Source organism: Ambystoma mexicanum, chromosome 12, assembly GCF_040938575.1.
Source record: "Ambystoma mexicanum isolate Mex_15411 chromosome 12, UKY_AmexF1_1, whole genome shotgun sequence".
Taxonomy (NCBI): Eukaryota; Metazoa; Chordata; class Amphibia; order Caudata; family Ambystomatidae; genus Ambystoma; species Ambystoma mexicanum.
This window is the reverse complement of record NC_090936.1, coordinates 958,678,743-958,696,467: the sequence shown is the minus strand read 5'-3', so window position 1 is coordinate 958,696,467 and position 17,725 is coordinate 958,678,743. Positions and strand designations below refer to the sequence as shown.

The following is a 17,725-nucleotide window of genomic DNA, read 5'->3' as shown; positions in this document are numbered from 1 at the left end:
CACCCTCTCTGCCCCCGGGTGACTTCTAAATCAGTGGGGGATCCACCCCCCCCCAAACCTCCCTTTCTCACCTGCTGTAACCTCCCACCCCACCGCTGACATCCCGTTCCCAAAAACACACACACAAACACGCAACACACACACATAAACACACGCAGTCACACACAGCAGCAACTGTTCTCCCATGCCTGTCAGCCCCAGCACGCACTTGTGTGAGGCAGGGACATGACAGTTCGATTTGGAAAGACTGTTCTGTGCGGTCATGGAGTGGTCTTTCTAAATCAATCTTCTTTCAATTCGAGCTAGTGAAAACAATCTTTTCACTTAGTACAGTCTATTTTACTGCCTTGGCAGATGGCTTGTCGGAGTTACCAGCTTATTTCCTATTTTTTTTAATACAAAAATGGCTTCTTTTTTGTTACTAAGAAACAGGAACATTTTTGGGGTGGGACTCAATTTAAAACGTCCATGAACTGCTGATGCTTAATTAATTAAGAATGTGTTTTTTTATATCAAAATATATTAATTCCTTTATTATATTCAATACATTATATCTGTTGAAATGTCCCCCAAATGATAAAAAAATTGTAAAGTTAATTTACTGTATGTACCTGAATCATTGGGGTCTATAAAGATCTCAAATCAAATTCCTAAGTGTTGTGTTGTAATTAACCATCAACATGTGTTGACCTTACATTTCCAAATCAAATTGTTAGGTGTTGTTTTGTGATTAACAATCAGCACTTGTCGACCAATACATGTTTCACACTATGTGGATTTATTTCCACAACGCATACTCCTCAGGGTATTATGTCAATTAAAACAATAGATCTCATTTTACAAACTCTCACACATCCACGCTCGTCCGCACTGTTATGCTGTATTTTTTAACTGTGAGCGTTCTTTAGAAGGACCTGGAGGATGCCGGGATGCTTTGCAGAATTTGGCTCCCCGGGTCCTAGTGTCCGCTGATTTTGCCGCATATGGAGAGCGGGGACGGCTGCCTAACGCGAGCAGCTTTGCTCGCGGCTCCGCTCTGCCTCCCCACACCAAAACACACACGTTTTGGATACAATCTGCAGGCTAAACTAAATACAGAAATATTAAACTTAAAATCTGAAAGCTCCGACTGGAATCGTGCGCCCACGCACTGAAAATATCACCTCAGTGTTCTGAGACGCCACAACGTAAGCTTTCACCACGCTTTACCAAGGTAATTATGTTAGAGTCACAACAAGTACGAATTACAGCTAATATTACTATTCCATTAATGAAAATGTGCTAAATACGACATATTCATGAACAATGCAAATTTAGAACTTATATCATGAATGGCAGCAAAAAGAAAGAGGAAAGGACCTGGGGTCGACAGTGCTTATACCCCAAGCTAGGCACTGATAGGTGGAGAGATGGAGGTCAGGACTACGGAGGGCCTCAGGATCATGGGAGTCGTAGTCTGTTGACTCTTGTTTGGATTTTAGTGGTTTCTAGAACTTTGAACTTACTGATTCATTTTTTACATCGACATGCAAGAAAAAAAAAATAAAACAAATTAAATGTAAAGTTAAAGTTGATATTTTGAAGTGCTGATATGGCAGTATTAAATAAAGTTAAAGCATAATGCGAGCCGTCATAGAATTACATTTTATGTGAATGATTTTTATATATAGTTTCAATTTGTTTAGGGTTTAGTGCATGATATAATGTTATTGTTTTTAATATCAATGCCAATATCATTTTAGTGTTTAGTGTTTACTGTTTAGTGTATGATATCATTTTCCCTACATCTCATATTTGATCTCCACTGCGGGCACAACTTCTTGATTTTAATATCAATGCCAATATCATTTTATTTGTGTATGGTGTGCTATTAAGCCACAGTAGTTCATTTTACTTCACTTGACATCTTACTTGCATTACTAAATAGTACCTTTGGGCTATTTTTTGACTACTTTGCATGATTTAGAATTACTTTGGATTAATTATTTTAGATACGTTATTGCTTGAATCAGTAATAATGGGATACCAGGTCTGTATTTATTTTCTTACATATCCCCATCCGAACAGAAGGTAAAACAAAACATACATTACAGATTAAACAGACAACATTTGCAAATATTTTCAGCTATGTTGTGTGCTTGGGGCTAGACCGCTCATAATGCAACTCTCTAAATGGCACACACCTCAAGACATTTTTTTTAAATCCCCATAACGTGACCCAGATTAAGATCAGCTGATTGCTTATTAGCTGCAATTGACCCATTACATTTAAACAAATGGATTCGAATGAAAAAGTGTCTTCTATAAATGACTATAATGGGATAGGACTTTTGAGTGCACAGAGAAACAGCTACTGGTAATTTGACTGGCATAAATGCGAACCTCCATAAATCCAATCTTCCCCTCTTGATGCAAAATATTTTGGCTACATATCTGCTACTGATGCAACAACTAATAGCTACCTTGTAAAAGGTGAGCTGGGCAGGGGGAAAACTGAGTGATGTGGGCGTATATGTGTTATCTGGGTTGAAGGACAACAAGGTGATCAATGTAGAAAATGTTCTTCAATTACTGCCTGGAGGTCCGGAGACATGGGGCCAGTATGATGTTTGTCAGTGTGTTATTCCAGCATTGAAGGTTATTGCCTTTTTTCTGGTTCTTTCTATCTTGCATCTCTTGGAATCTGTTTGGGTGATATTGTGGTGTCTGTTGTTGCAGAGACCTCCCAAGAAAACGAGCCTTTTAGCTAGATAGGATGACATTTTGTTTGTCATAGCTTTGTATGTGAGGCGGGCTGTTTTGAAGTTGGTGCAGGCAGTTGATGCAGACGTGAGAGTGTAAACAGTGCAGCTCTCTGATGGTTAATTTTATGTTGTCGTATTTCTTCACTGGCTGTGATATACTAAATTGCTGCCAGTGGGGACAAAGAGAAGATGGGAACTCTGTCAAGGAGAGTATGGTCCCTGTTCAAAAGTGAAAGGTCTGGTGCTCGGACCACAGTTTTGAAGTCCGTGTTTGGATGAAAGTCTTGATTTTCCGAAGGAGAAAGAACTGGTTCTAGTTTTCATGTGGCACTTGAAGGGAAGGTTACTCTTAGATAAAACACACCGTGTAAAGAATTGAAGCCTGCTACAAAAAAAGTGATCAGAGATAGAAAGTGTAGCACGTTTTGGTACTTTTAACAAAATTAGTTACTATATGCATACATAGTTCTGGCATTTTGATATCACAGCAGATATCTCTGAATTAATTATTTTTTTCATTATGTGCAAAAGTAAAGACTATTTTTGTTTTAAGGATTGCAGAAATTATGATGAAATGCTGCTTAATTTAATTTAACGGCTCAAAACATGAGTGGAATATTTTGATAATTGATTTAAATGTTTTTAGGTGTAATATCAATGCTTATTTGCAAGAAAAGAGTAAAAGAGCAGCTGATGCTTATCAGGCTACGATTTCCCACAGGATTTGTGCATCACTTCAAAGAGGCATGGTAAGTAATGTGGAATTATTATGGGTGATAATGTTTAAGTCACAACATCTATGAGCATTCAAACCTAGAGATAGGTGACATCTATAAGTGGTAATACATGCCATCGCTCAATAGAGTTTACAGCATTGCAGGGTTTTTTGGAAAGTTGGATAATGCAATCTGTGACGCCAATCAGAGAGAAGGAACATTATCTTTACTTCCAACAGCCTCACAGAGAGCATTTTTGTCAGTTACAAAATGCACAGCACAAGGCTGAGGCATAGAATATGGCTTTCACGCGCTGGCGGGGGGCGGACACTTACAGTAACAGCCCGAGCAATGGTAGGCATGTGCAAAGCAAGGGCCTCGGTGCCGGCTTTGGCCATTACCTGGCATGTCTGCCCCCCCCCATTGGGACGTGAAAGCCATTTGCACCCCAGGGTTCATCCAGGGTGTGAATATCGTCTTTCTTTCCTCCAGACATTGTCTGACATAAGTGACCCCAAACTCCAAACTAATAAAAAAAACTAAAAAAACAAGATGAATGCCACAATAGGTGAAAGGGACTATGTTCCTTTTCTGTGTCTTTGGTGGCGGCTGGATCAAGAGAAGCGTTGGACCGGAGCATAAAGCCCTGGTCATGCAGGTATGTGGGGAGGGAGAGAGGAGGTGGGCAAGATGTTTGGGTTTTGTCTGCAGGGTTTTGGGGGACTCCCTGTTGCCTCCCATATCAAAAAGAAAAATGGCGCCACTAGGGAAGGGCATCAGGTGGCTGGAACAGCGGGCGGAGAATGCATATTCTTGCCCGCTGTTCCAGCCACCTGATTAGTTAACGGACAATCCCTGGGTACAAAATTAGCATAATGCCACAGTGTAACCTCATATTCACCCTAAAGCACCAAGGCAAGTGTGAAAAAGGGGGTGAAAATATAGCTGCGCTTTTATGTTGAATGAGTCACATGTTTATTTATATAACCCCAAGGAACTGTGCTTTTTTGGCTTTGTTTTATATTATAGGCAATATAGTCCATCGTATGCCTCCACTTCCATCATACACAATTGTTGTTTCCTGCCTATCATCTACAACAAATCACTAGATGGAGGCCTGGGCTCGCAATCTCCTCAACGAAATGCTTGAGGACTTGATTGAAAAAGAGTTTAAGCATTTTAAGATAAATTTGGACAATGTTCCTCAGAAGATTCCCAGAGGTAAGATCGAAAAGCTTGACCATTTAGAGCTGGCAGACCTCATGGTCCAGTTTTATCAGCCGTGTGAAGCCCTGCACGTCGCGGTCAATGTGTTGGAGAAAATTAATCGAAGAGATCTTTCCGAAATACTTCAAAAGAAATCTCAAAATGGTGAGTCTCTATGTATCCTCTGCTTGTTGTTGTTCATGGAAACATATAACATAAGGGCCGATAAACTCTTTGGTTGTCCAGTCCACAGATTCTCCTCTCTGCTCACAAATCCGACATAGAGTGAAGATCAGTTCCATTGTCTGCCTGTGTCTACGTCACCTTGCCATTTATTGACTATTTCAATCTCTACCCCTTATGGTGTGAGGTAAATCCCTGCCTTTGATCCCCTTTCTGTGAAGAAATATTTTCTATAGTCTTGAACCTAAGCATATGAGTACCATTTAATGTGTGGCATCGTGGGCCTACTGTTTAGAATCCCCACCCCAATCATGCATGGTGTACCCCTTCAAAAAGGAATTTGCAAAACTTTGTTTGATGGAATTCCAAATCTTATGACTACCATTACATTCTTCAATTCTTTTAGATGGATTTAAGTAGTCTAACACCTGCCCAATGCATTACTGAATTCATACAAATTCTACTGCCATTTAAGATTACTTTGAAAGTCTTCCATGTCAAAAATTAATTTTACTGATTACAACTATCCTGATATGTTCTGCCTGATGGACTACTATATTTTCACTATGTTTCCACTGCCTCTTGCCAGAGGAGGTTTTCTAGTTGAGGTTTATTTGTTTCATATACAATTTGGGAATAATTAGGCATTCCTCCACTTACATATACCTTAAAACCTGTGCCAAACCCTCTTTTGTAGCCAATTCTTCCCAGAGCCAACAGATGCCTGGCCCCACAATGCAAGTTTCTAAGCCAGCGGTGCACAGAGCCACATGTACATTCTTGGAATACAGAAACAGAGAGGGTGTCTTCTTGCAGGCTTGCTCTGCTCCAGACTCCTATCCACCCTCTGTGCCACACTGCACATTACCCATGCCTAATTATATGTTATCAAAAGATTGTTTTGCCATGTGTGACTGGATCTTGATTGAAGTGTGAACTTGATGACAGCCATTGTCTGGTGTCCCATAAATGGATGTAAAAAAATGTAAACTTACAACTGGCCTACTGTACACGTGACATAGGTTTACACATATGTAAGGCCTGCTTTTCAGTGTGCCTATGTTATTTCTGGTGAATATGACCGGTTTCAGGTGTGAGTAGGTGCAGACTAAAGTTTCACCTGTCCTGGACATGGTTCGTTGGGCACACTAGTAGTAATGTACAATCATACTTAGGCGTACCATACACCTGTTACAACATATAGCTTTTTTGTGAATTGGACCGAATATGTTTAGCAGAGCTGTTACACATGTTAAATATTTGCAAACAACTAAATTATGATTGCAGTATTTAAGATAATTGTACGATCGCATTCAGGAGAAGCAAATGACCCGATCTTCCTTGATGTGATGAAAGCATTTGCTTCCCTTTCACAAGTCAAACTCCTCGAAAGAACGTACAAACTGGTCTATATTAAAATATTGTGGTGTGCCTCAAGAATGAATAATTGACTGTAGTGACAAAAACATAGTAAAATGAGTGTACCTATGCTTATAGACGTTCACAAGAGAAATATCTCAGATGCCAAGGCTCCGAAGTCCTGAATTACAAAAGTATTTTACAATGGCGCAAGTCCATATAAAAGTGCTTTGTAAATCGGCCTGAGAGTCTATATTTAAATTCTCTGCATGGTCTAGACAAGGGAAACCACAGCTTTGTTTAAATGCAAATTTAGGGAAGTTCCCAGCATGCTGAAATCTGAAAATCCTTCTGAGCAGTGATGGCACTGATCCAGTGAAAATATAGTCCTGCTTAGCAGTGCTTGCACTAGTCCAATGAAAATATAGCAGTCACACTAAAAAGTGTTGAGACTGTCCATTTGAAAATGTATCCGTTCCCTTTTACATGGACTGGTCCAGTCTTTTAGAAAATTGGAACTGCCCCGAAAAGTAGAGTCATTTTGGAAATGAGGAGTCCAGCTGAGAGGTGTGTAGATGCTGCTGAAACCACAATTAGGCCAATCAATCAAGAAACTCTTATACGACCCGATGGAAAATGTTGCATTTGCACCTAGAGAAGGGTGCTCAGCCAATCAGGAGAGAGGGTGAGATTACAGTGTGTCCCGCCCACTCTTTCCAGCCACACGAGGCTCTTCTCCAGGGGGCGTCATCGTCATTGCGTGGAGGCAACAGACATTAAAACCCTTCCACCCTCCACCCCATTTATCTTCTGGACCAGAGCTTTGTGCGCCACCACCATGGAAATGGAAAAGGGTCTAAGTCCCTTTTTCAATGGCAGAGGCCATCTTTTTTATTTTTGTCCTCAGGAGATTGGCCCTGTGCAATACGTGCAGCTAATCTCCTGAGAAAGAAAAACCTATTTGCACTAAATCATGGGTTGTGAATAGCAATCAACCCCAGCAGGGGGTGTCCAGGCCGGTAATGGCCCATAGCCCTCGTAGAGGGGCTCACTTCACTCGGGCCTGCCTAGGCTCAGGCTGGTGGGCAGTTACCGCCCATCTACGGCCCCCTGCTGGGGTGTGATTGCTACAATATTACCAGTATTACCAGAAAATCAAGGCGCCCCACATGGGAAAATAACACTTTCCTGTACTGTTCAATAGTAAATATGGCAGCCCAATGAGAAGTGCCAATACTGTCCCATCAAAAACATAGGAATCTCGCTACTTCTATCCTATTGAACATTTAGAAGTGCCACTTACATACACCAGTGCTGCCACACTTAAAATGCTGCAATATTTAAAAATAATTAACAATAACGCTGAGAATGAGCTGCACTCCTCCACTAAAACACTAAAAGCAGAATTGGACTGATGAATGCACTCTACTATGAAAATATAGTAATCCTTCATTTAGAAAATCTCTCTAAAGGCTGCCACTGACCAGTTAGATATGTAGAAGTCCGCGCAATAATTGTTTTAATGATCTATTTAAAAAACAGACATCCTTCTAAGAAGTGCAGCACAGGTACTGTCAGGTTGGCAATGTGGCAGTTTTGCAGGAAAAAGGCGTGGCCATTCTTCTAAAAGTTATACAAGTATGATTAAACTGCTTTAACTAAAGAGAGTGTACCTGACTTGCTAAGAAAGGCACATTCTCCTTACACAGCAAAAGTGCCTCAAGAGGAGTATTGTGGAGAGTGTAAAAACCAGCAGTATTTCAAATAGCTCATATTTATAAAATAGTAGCTTACTATACGTTTGGATCGCCTGGGATAGTTACCCCAGTATACAGTCCAACTGAGGTAACTAGAAAGTGGTGCATGAGTAAACATGGGATAGCTACCACAGGCAGTACTTTCTATGTGCTCCATGCAGTAAATAGTCAAAGAAATCCATACGGATAATTAGGTGGCATTTTAAAAATAGGAGGTATTTAGAGTGCCACATGTTTTTACCATTACCACCCTACTCATAATGACGCCCACAGCACCCCAAGCCTGAAATTAAACAACTATTGTGTGTGCCAAGCTGTATCTAAAATAGCATGCAAAAGACTTCCTGGATTTGGTGATAACGTTCACTGACAGCACTTTTATGCATGAGGCGAGTGTTGTGTTAAGCAAAGGTCAAGCCACATAGATGTGACACATTCATTATTTACCGTTTGCATGTTTAAGTTATCTTAAAGCAATATGTATTCACATATAAAAGAGGGGGGTCTGAGCTGATGGCAGATTATACAGTGGCGGCAGGTGAATTTTTGAACAGAAGGGGCATATATATGTATACAATATGCTGGAGTGATCAAGCCTGAACCAAGCAAGGGAGGTTCAGGAGGGGGTTTATTATTTAAAATGTATAATTTAAAACCATGTACAGTAGCCTACACTAACATGAGAGAGATTCATATAGGCTCGTCTCATAGCACTCTGCACATTCCAAAGGGGAATTTTCATTTCGGTGCAGAGTCATTTTTATTTACCCACAATGTGATCATCATCTATTATTCAAAAAAAGGACCAAGCTTTGCATACACCGTGTCAGAAGGGCAAGGGAGGAATCCATTGCGAGAAATTGGTACAGCTCGGGGAAGCGAGACGTGCATTTAATGTGAAAGCAGCTCGCACCTCTGGCAAGCTTGGTCCCTTTGAGCCCATACAGACCACACTTTGGCCCTAAGGTTACGGAATGGCTGTCAGATCTTGAATGATGGATCACATCGATTGACACCACTATACAAATTATTGGTCCTGAAGTTGATGACCCCAACAAATTGAGTCATTGAAACCAGTCGACCCTTTCAAGTTTTGATATCCACAAATAAATATGGATATTACTTTTATGGACTGATAAATGAATACCAGCCGAAGGGCTGCATAGTGAGTCTCTCACAAATAGCTTTTAGGCTGTGACTGTGCACAGTCTTTTAGCTAACAGTTAGCCCCTTTCACGCATTTACTGTACATATTGCATTGTAGGTTAATAAAAAGGACTCTGCACCGAAAGAAAAATTCCCCTTTGGAATGTCCAGAGTGCTATGAGACGAGATTATAAATCACTCTCATATTAGTTTGGTTTACTGTATATGGTTTTAAATTTGAAATGTTATATCACACATAATAAATTGGGCTGTTTTTATAGGGACAGCTACCTCTCCCTTTCCTGTTAGATAAGTGGTGTATCACGATAACGTAGGCATAGCACCCCCTGACAGGGACAGGGTGTGCTTCTATCTAGGGACAGTGGTAGTGGATTAGGAGATTGAATTAAATATTGAAAATGATATATGTACTCATATGTGCTCCAAAACCGTTATTGTGTGTTAAAATATGCTATGGATGTAATTTTGGAGTGAACACCCGTAGAGGGCTCCAGAATGGTTCACCAGTCCCTGACTGTTTAAGGATTTACCTTGATGCAGAGTAACTGTTATCAAGGGTAAAGCAAACACATATGTGTTATTTTTGCTTTAGATTTGACACACCGTTACGGTGCATCATGGGTAGAGCAAAAACGATAAGGGCTCTTATCTGACTAGACTGGCCTACATTGAATGTGGTCCAGTGACAACACTTGCAATGCTTGCTTTATCCTTAATATGCAGTAACTGTGCATTAAGTGTAAATAAAACAGAAGTGTTATTTCATGGCCAGGCTGGCCTACATTCAGTGTAGGTCATTCTAGCCATGAAATAACACTTATCACATTTGCTTTACCCTTGATGCACTGCAACTGTGAATGAAGGGTAAAGCAAAAATAAGTTATTACGTGGCTATACTGGCCTGCATCCAATGTAGGTCAGTCAAGCCTAGTAATAAAACCTATCATGTTTGCTTTATCCTGTATCCTGATGCACATAGTAAGTGTTCACCAAGGGCAAAGCAAACCTAAGTGTTATTACATGGATATACTAGTCTACAATCAATGTCTCCTACCTTCAAGGAATCATCTCCTGCCAGTCATTGTGTCTACACTGCTAGCACAATAATGAGAGGTGTCAGGACAGTCTTTAGATACCCCTCTGCCTCCCAATTATTATGCTCAGTCTCCATGTGCTGCCTGCCACTCAGGGGAATGAAGGTGGTCTACCACTCAGGTGCGGGGGGTGCCCTCCCAATCATAGTTGAGGCTCTCCAGTGAAATGATGTTGTATATTGTGTTGGTAAATAGATTCTGAGAAATGTGTCTACTAGTAATTGCTTTGTCCTGCTGACCATGTCCCTCATAACTTTAAATATTCTTTTTTGTCTGCAGTACCAGCAGCCAAATCACTTCCAAGAAAAGGTACTCGGAGTGAAACTGAATGTCCTGACAAATCAGAGATGTGGAGTAATCTGGTAAATGCTGTCACATTTCTGTATTCTCTGCATTACATTAAACTGGGAATTATGGCAACACACCCTGAATCCCCAACAAAATACTATCCAAACATTGGTTCTTTCTGATAAGAGCTCTCACAGCTTACAGAGAAACATAATGTACCATATATCTAAAATCTCTGCATTGCTGACTCAAAGAACCAGGACAAGCTCCCACTGATTCACCAAGAACCCCAACATTTGAATGCAGAGCTTCTGGCACTCAGTGGATGGCACTATTACCACTTCACAATCTCCATCATCTTAAGTTTGTAAACTCAGCAAACCCGGGTCCAGGCGAGTACAGGTCTGAAATTCGGACCCCGCCAACATCATAACAAATGTCCTGCTTAATGATGATCACCAGCATTGCTCCCACGGCATGCTGCTGCAAATGCACCACTTTGCACCTATGTAGGAATTAAACAGAACCTTCTGCCCAAGCCAGGCAACAATTCCGAATTGAGGCAAAAAATATTTCAATTTGTTAAGTAATGAAGGGAAGCACAGATATGTCCCTGAACATAGTAAAACACGCTTTAAGAATGGACAAGGGTAAGGAGTGAAAAGATTGGCTACCTCTAAACAGCTTACCTGTATAATGTAAAAAAGGGTCCGTAGTAAAACATAGAGTAGTGGCATAATGCACTGCTTTACATTATCCATTTCAACATTCACGTTGGAAAATTACTTTAAAGTATACCTCTGGCAGAGGTCTTATTCAAGAAATACCATTTCCTCTAGTGGTAATCTCTGAATAGTATATATTATTAGAAATACTAGCCAGCAGAGGTAGTAAATACCCCAACTGGTAAACCATCGCAAAAATCAGTCAAACTTTGAATCACCCCTGAATGTTTTATTCTATTTTCATTAATAATAATCATGTACAATCTGAATTTCCATCATATCTGCTACACTGTGCAAAACTCTTGGAATTAGTCAAGCAATGATGCCCAACAAATAAGACAGAAGCGATAAACTGCTTCAGAGGCAGGTGGGCTGTCTTGGATGTCTCATGGGAAGCGGTAATTCGATGTTGCCATGCCGAGATGAAGAAATGTAGGCCTTGCTCAGGCTTAAGAACATGAACTTTGTTGAAACATGTTTGAAGACATGTGGGGTCTGCCAGACCCATTCCTTAGGTTGTAGTCCCTCCTAGTAACAGCTGGTTTACCTCTTATCCAGATCAGTTTAGAAGCAGTCTAGCTTACCTAACCTATTTGATGATTCTGAGGAATGTGTGCGAGATGTCCTTGACCACAATCATGCAGGCCAAAATTAAGTCCTCAAACTTATTCAAAACTCTTAATGAGTTAACTAACCCCATTGCGTGCCAACAAGGAAGCCCTATGTCCTCCAGCTGGTCAGACAACATAGGCAACAGTGCAAACAACTACTGTGACAAGACTGAAGAGATTTGGAACAAAGTTGCCTCACTTTCAGTGCACATGTATGACATCCTGCTGCTTGCAGCAACGTCCTACAACAGCTTCCATATGCACATCCCTCACCCAGAGCTCCAAAAGGGCATTGATTGAAACAACCATAAAACTGGAACAATTCTCCAGCCATACCTACACATGGACTGCTACTCTTATGTAAACTCACCTACACTCTGAGCACACCACTCACCACAAATCCTCTGTAATGTCAGGAGAGATTCCCCAGGCTCTAAAGATAAAAGTATGATCACTCCTCTGCTGAAGAGGCCAAACACGAACCCCAAGGTCCTAGCTAACTACCATCCGAGCTCAAATCTGCCATTTGAGGAAGAACAATTTTAAACAGTATGCTGACCCAAATAAAAGAATACATTGAGGAACACAATCTCTTCCACAACCAACAATCTATTTTCAGACTCACCAGAGACCCAATGTTTAGAGAATGACCCCTGAAAGTCTAAGCCCAAAACTAACTGACAACGCCCATTCTATTGGGCCTCTCAGAAGCATATCACAATATAGACAACAATATGCCTCCACCCAGGTTTTAGAGAAATGCATGGGGATAGTCAGACAGACGTAGCCTTGGTACCAGTGTTCATCAATGACAGTTGTGGACAAGTAACCATTGGAAAGCAATTGTCTATTCCAGATCACCAGCCAGTCCTTGTCACCCAGACCACTGCTTTGTACAATGCTTGTGTGCATCCATTTGCATCTTTATTGGAATCCTTTTCAAACTTTATGCATATGTCTCCCAGATCATGATTCATCTTGACAATGGGGATGCCAACACAATGACACACCTGCTAATCTTCAACAAATCCAAGAATGGATGACACTCCAGATGTCCTGTGTTTGAACCAACAAAACATAAGGGAGCCTGATGTCTGAGCTTTACGAACTAAAGAGCATACCCTTAAACTGGCCATCACCCATGGCAACCGCTTTAGGCCAGTGGAAACCGCCAGAAATAAGAGAGAGGTACTTCAACTTAAATATCATCTTACTCTCAAATAAATACATTAAAAGTCAGTAGAAGTTCCCACTTAATCTGCACAAACGTAGACAGATCCTCCAAGACTTCAGGCACAAAACTGAAATGACAGTCAAATAGTGAAATTCAGATGCTATCGTTTTTACAGCGTTTTCTTTACTTTTGCATGCTGACTAGAAATACAGCATTGCTCTGAAGGAGGACCACAACATACATAAATCTAGAGACGGTGACTGCTGGCCTCGAGTGCCCTTTCAGCCTCCCCTCCTACTGCCTAAATAACAGAGAGCAGAGCGCTGAAGTGGTGCTTCAGCGCAACGCATGCCATCGTCACGCTATCAGGCAGACAGACAGGACCAGGAGAAATGGAGGTGGTTATCGATGGAAGCTCACTCTTCAGATAAGACTCACAAAGAACTATGAAAACGAATATATAGACATTTGGCAAACAAGTAGGTGAAGATAATGTGAGGCCCAATGATCTAAGAAGCAACAAAGCTGCACTGCATAACCTTGATAATACTGATACAGAGAACAAACATCCCACTATGATGACTATAAGTGCAGACATTGAGGTCAGTAGAGCATCCCCTTTGGAGGAGGCTCTCTCAAACACATTGGCATGCCTTGAGAGCAAAATGACTGAGACAATCATTAACATTTAAGACAAAAAGAAGGTAGGTGTGCCCCAAAGATCTTCTTCACAGGGGCAAGATTGCAAATCCATCAAAAATGTGAGCACATATTTCACATATAATTTCTGACATTTGTTATAATTTCACATATAATTTCTGATATATATCAAAGTCACATGTTCCAGAAAACACCTACAATGACAAAAAAGAAGTCAATAACATAATGAAAACAATCAACAGTAGAAATACACATACATCAACATATGAAATATAAAAAACAATTAATATAAAACTTTTTGATGATTGAAGTGCTGTGTGCTCTCCTAGATATTATGTGCAATTTCAATACAAGTGCAATGGCATATAATTATTCATAAAATCAACAATGAGTCGCAGTTTTCTACTGAATGTGAGCCCCAGGCAAAGCAATGAATCACAGCGGTCCTATACTGATTTTGATCCCTAAGTCTACTATATAAGACAACCTTCAAAGCTCATTATTTTGTCTTTAAATGCTGAGCTCTTGAAGTGGCCCTGATTAGTCACCACTTCTCCAGTTTCCACATTCAGCTGTACATTATTTTTGTCTGATTCTCCTCCTCTTTTTGCCCATTTTCTTTTTGATTGGGAATGTAACACATATTTTTGGGATATTTCACCTGGTTTCTTGTGAAGTTAATATTTTAGCTTCATTGGTGCAGGAATTAGATCATTTCAGTGGAGAGGCATGTATTGTGTCTCAACAAAAATATATATTCAAATAACCACATTACTTATACAGGAATCCTCATGAGCGCATTATTGCCACATTAGATTCATATCTTTAGAGGGAACTAATGTACGGTAGTGTTTGGAATTGTTTTCAGCGGTTCATTTGTTTGGTTGTTATTCTCACGTTTGGAAATACGCTCTGCAAAGTTTCAGTTTGTACGCACGCCAGAGTAAAATTGCCATGCTATATTATATATTAATGTCACTTTGAATTATGTGGGGAGGACATTGCATACATTTAGGTGTTTCCTGTTTAACCTTCTCACGTAGTCTACACACAGCACCATTTAATTTCTATACAGCGATCTAGACATTCCTGCTTTTCGTCCCTACGTTAGGACACACGCTGGCCCCGCGTGAAACTCATGTGAGCAGGCCTGCATAGGGCTTCATATATACTGCGAGAGCAAACAGCCAGTCTACATAGTAGTGGCTATTCCATTCGTGCTCTGGACATGATTCGAGGTGGACTTTATAACATCATAACGAGCGACACTTTCCGCAATGCAGTACGTACACTGGTCAGTAGATTATGTTTTCACTTAAAGAGTTTTGTTAATCTCCATGCTTGGGGATAAGAGGTTTCAGGATTACAAAGGTACCTTTTTATGTTTTTTTTGCAGAATTCAGAAAAGAAGATGTATGTATCCTTCCTAAGGAAAGTAGATGGATTTACTTTTAAGATAAAGTTGAAACGAGCAGCTCCGCTTTGTAAGTGTGTTACACTTTGCACAGTTCATTTCAGGGTAATAGAGCCTTAGTAATGAGGCAATAGTTGAATACAGATCTTCCATGATAGTATTATAGAAAGTCATGATTCTATTAAAAACATGGAGGCGAAAGATTATGCTTTACTCTTTCCTTTACTTCTCGAGCCGCATCTTCAACATTTATAACAAACAATACAAACTTGAGTAAAACACATTTCCTGAAAATGTCAGTCTTTTGCAGTTTGATATTGATTGGATGTACATTTTCCACGTGACCTCCCTGGCTAATCTTCTCCTTCACCGTCCATAACATCCTCTGCTTTCCTCATTTCCTCCTCTTTCTTTTGCTGCACTTGATTAACTGTAACTTATGTGCTCCAACCGGTCAACACCGACTTGGAAAAAAACAATGCTGATACCAACCATTGATAGTGATTGAAATTGCATTTGTATTAACTTTCAAAATTGTATATGTTTCATATATCCTCCCAGTATCCCTGAGCACTCATTCTCTTTACAGCGATTATATGGGTGGGATAATCCTTCGCCTCAGTCGGCCTCATTACACGGTAGGCGGTAAGGGTTTACCGGTACCGGTAAACCCTTACCGCCTTACTACGAGGTCCCTTTGCGGGTCCCCCCTTAACGCCTGGTTTTTCCAGGCGTTAAGGACGGGACCCGCAAAGGGACCTCGGAGCTAATTACGTTACCGCAATTTGCGGTACCGTAATTAGCACCTTCCCCATTCCCATTATGCCCTATGGGGCAAAAATGGGAATGGGGAAGGGCCTTGGTGAATGGGGAATTACCGCCCCCGCTCACCTTGGAGTAGGGCGGTAATTCTGCCATCCACCAAGGTGGACTCGGTACGGTACCGGCAGCAACCATGGCGCTAATAGCGCCATGGTTACCGCCTACCGTGTAATGAGGCCCAGTGTCTTTAATAGAATCATGACTTTCCACAACACTGGTATGGAACATCTGTATTCTATGTCAAGAATGGAGACTCAGATTATACTTATTTAAATCTTACTCACCACCAACGAAGATACCTGGTCTATTGGTCAAAACCAAACATTTAAAAGTTGACTCATATAACCAGTCTGCTGCTTTCAGAATATCCTCCAGTCGAGCTCTGACACTATATGCTTTTGACGCCATTGTATCCTTCACAGAATGAGCCATGTATGCTCTGATTTCAATGCCTGCCTGCTACCTGCTGCATCTTAACAACCTGGCTAAGGTCGCTGACGCTACTGCTGCAAAGGGTTTCCGCAGCACTATGAGTAGTTGGGATACCCCGGCTGGTCTAATTCGGCCTGTCAAGGCTTTGTATGCCACCAGACATCTCACTGGGCAAAGCTTAAGTTACTGATTTGATTCCTGTCTTTGTTCTCCTACTGATGTAAAATGTGACCCCCGATAGGGGAAAAAGATTTCTGATCAACTTCCAATGCTCTAACGTCTGATAGCCTCTTGCAAGTGATGAGACAGAGGTTGGCCAATAATGCTTTTCTTGTTAATTCCTCATTATCTAGCCAACTATGAAATAATCTCAAAACTTCATTCATGTCTCACATATGAGTATATTTGGGCACTGGAGAGCGTAGAATTCTTACTCCTCTGAGGTGTGTAAACTAAACAATGCTCGCCTACCGGGTGGACTTCCACCCTAGGATGGCATGCCGATATTGCCGACCTACAAGTATTAATCATTCTGTACCCTTTTCCTCGAGCTGCTAAAGCCTGTAGACAATTTGCAAAGAGGATTGCATCTGCTCCAGTGGGATGTACTTCCCTCGCCAGACACCAGCTTTGAACAAGCGGCCTTGAATGCTTTCTTGGTTCCTGAGGCTTATGCTTACTCGATGATTCGTTCAGCTTTTCCAAAAAGCCATGGAATACGCCAAGCTCTCTGGAAATCACCCATGCCATGAGCCTCAGGTTCCCCTCTTGCACCAAGGGGTGAAACTCCCCCATTGGACCTCATAATATTGCCTCCTACTGCGGCAGTAGTATCGGCTTGTCGCATGACTCTCCAGTAAGTCTGGGAATCAGGCCTGGCTCTTCCAGCGGCAGCACTAGCACAGACTTCTGCCTTCTCGTGATCATGACGTGTAGTCCCTTCTCCCTGTTCCATTAATTTCCATGGCCACCATGGAAAGGGAGAAGGGGCTACTTGTATTCCTTTCCCTTCGATCCCTGGCAACCATTTATTTCCTCGATTCGAGAAACGGTTGCAGTGCTGTTTCTCAATTTGAGAAAAATACCTATTAGTACCCTGGTACAACATGCTGGGGTACTAATGGCAATATAACACTCAGAGGGGGGCATTACCTGACTGGTAATGCCCCCCTCCTCGGGTTATATTGCCTTAGCATAACACCTTTAATACACCAAATGCAAAGTTAAGACAGATTGACACAAATTTAAAAGGGAGAGCGTGGTTTGACTTATTAAACAACTATGGTATGATCATGATGAATGGTCATTGTATAGAAGACATGCCTGGTGAATACACAAAGGTCTCCAAAAATTCTACTAGTACACTGGATTAC

The 17,725-nt window shown here is 41.1% G+C and overlaps 1 protein-coding gene across 1 annotated transcript in view; it reads left to right on the top strand.

Annotated features, from left to right (window-relative positions):
- LOC138514134 (natterin-3-like) overlaps positions 1–17,725 on the top strand; it is a 78,295-nt gene that overhangs the window by 45,850 nt on the left and 14,720 nt on the right. The window contains exons 2-4 of the mRNA XM_069629432.1: positions 3,391–3,493; positions 4,490–4,831; positions 10,506–10,588. Of these exons, the coding sequence (XP_069485533.1) occupies positions 4,570–4,831; positions 10,506–10,588 (345 nt within the window). The 5' untranslated portion in view covers positions 3,391–3,493; positions 4,490–4,569. The remainder of the gene's footprint in view (positions 1–3,390; positions 3,494–4,489; positions 4,832–10,505; positions 10,589–17,725) is intronic.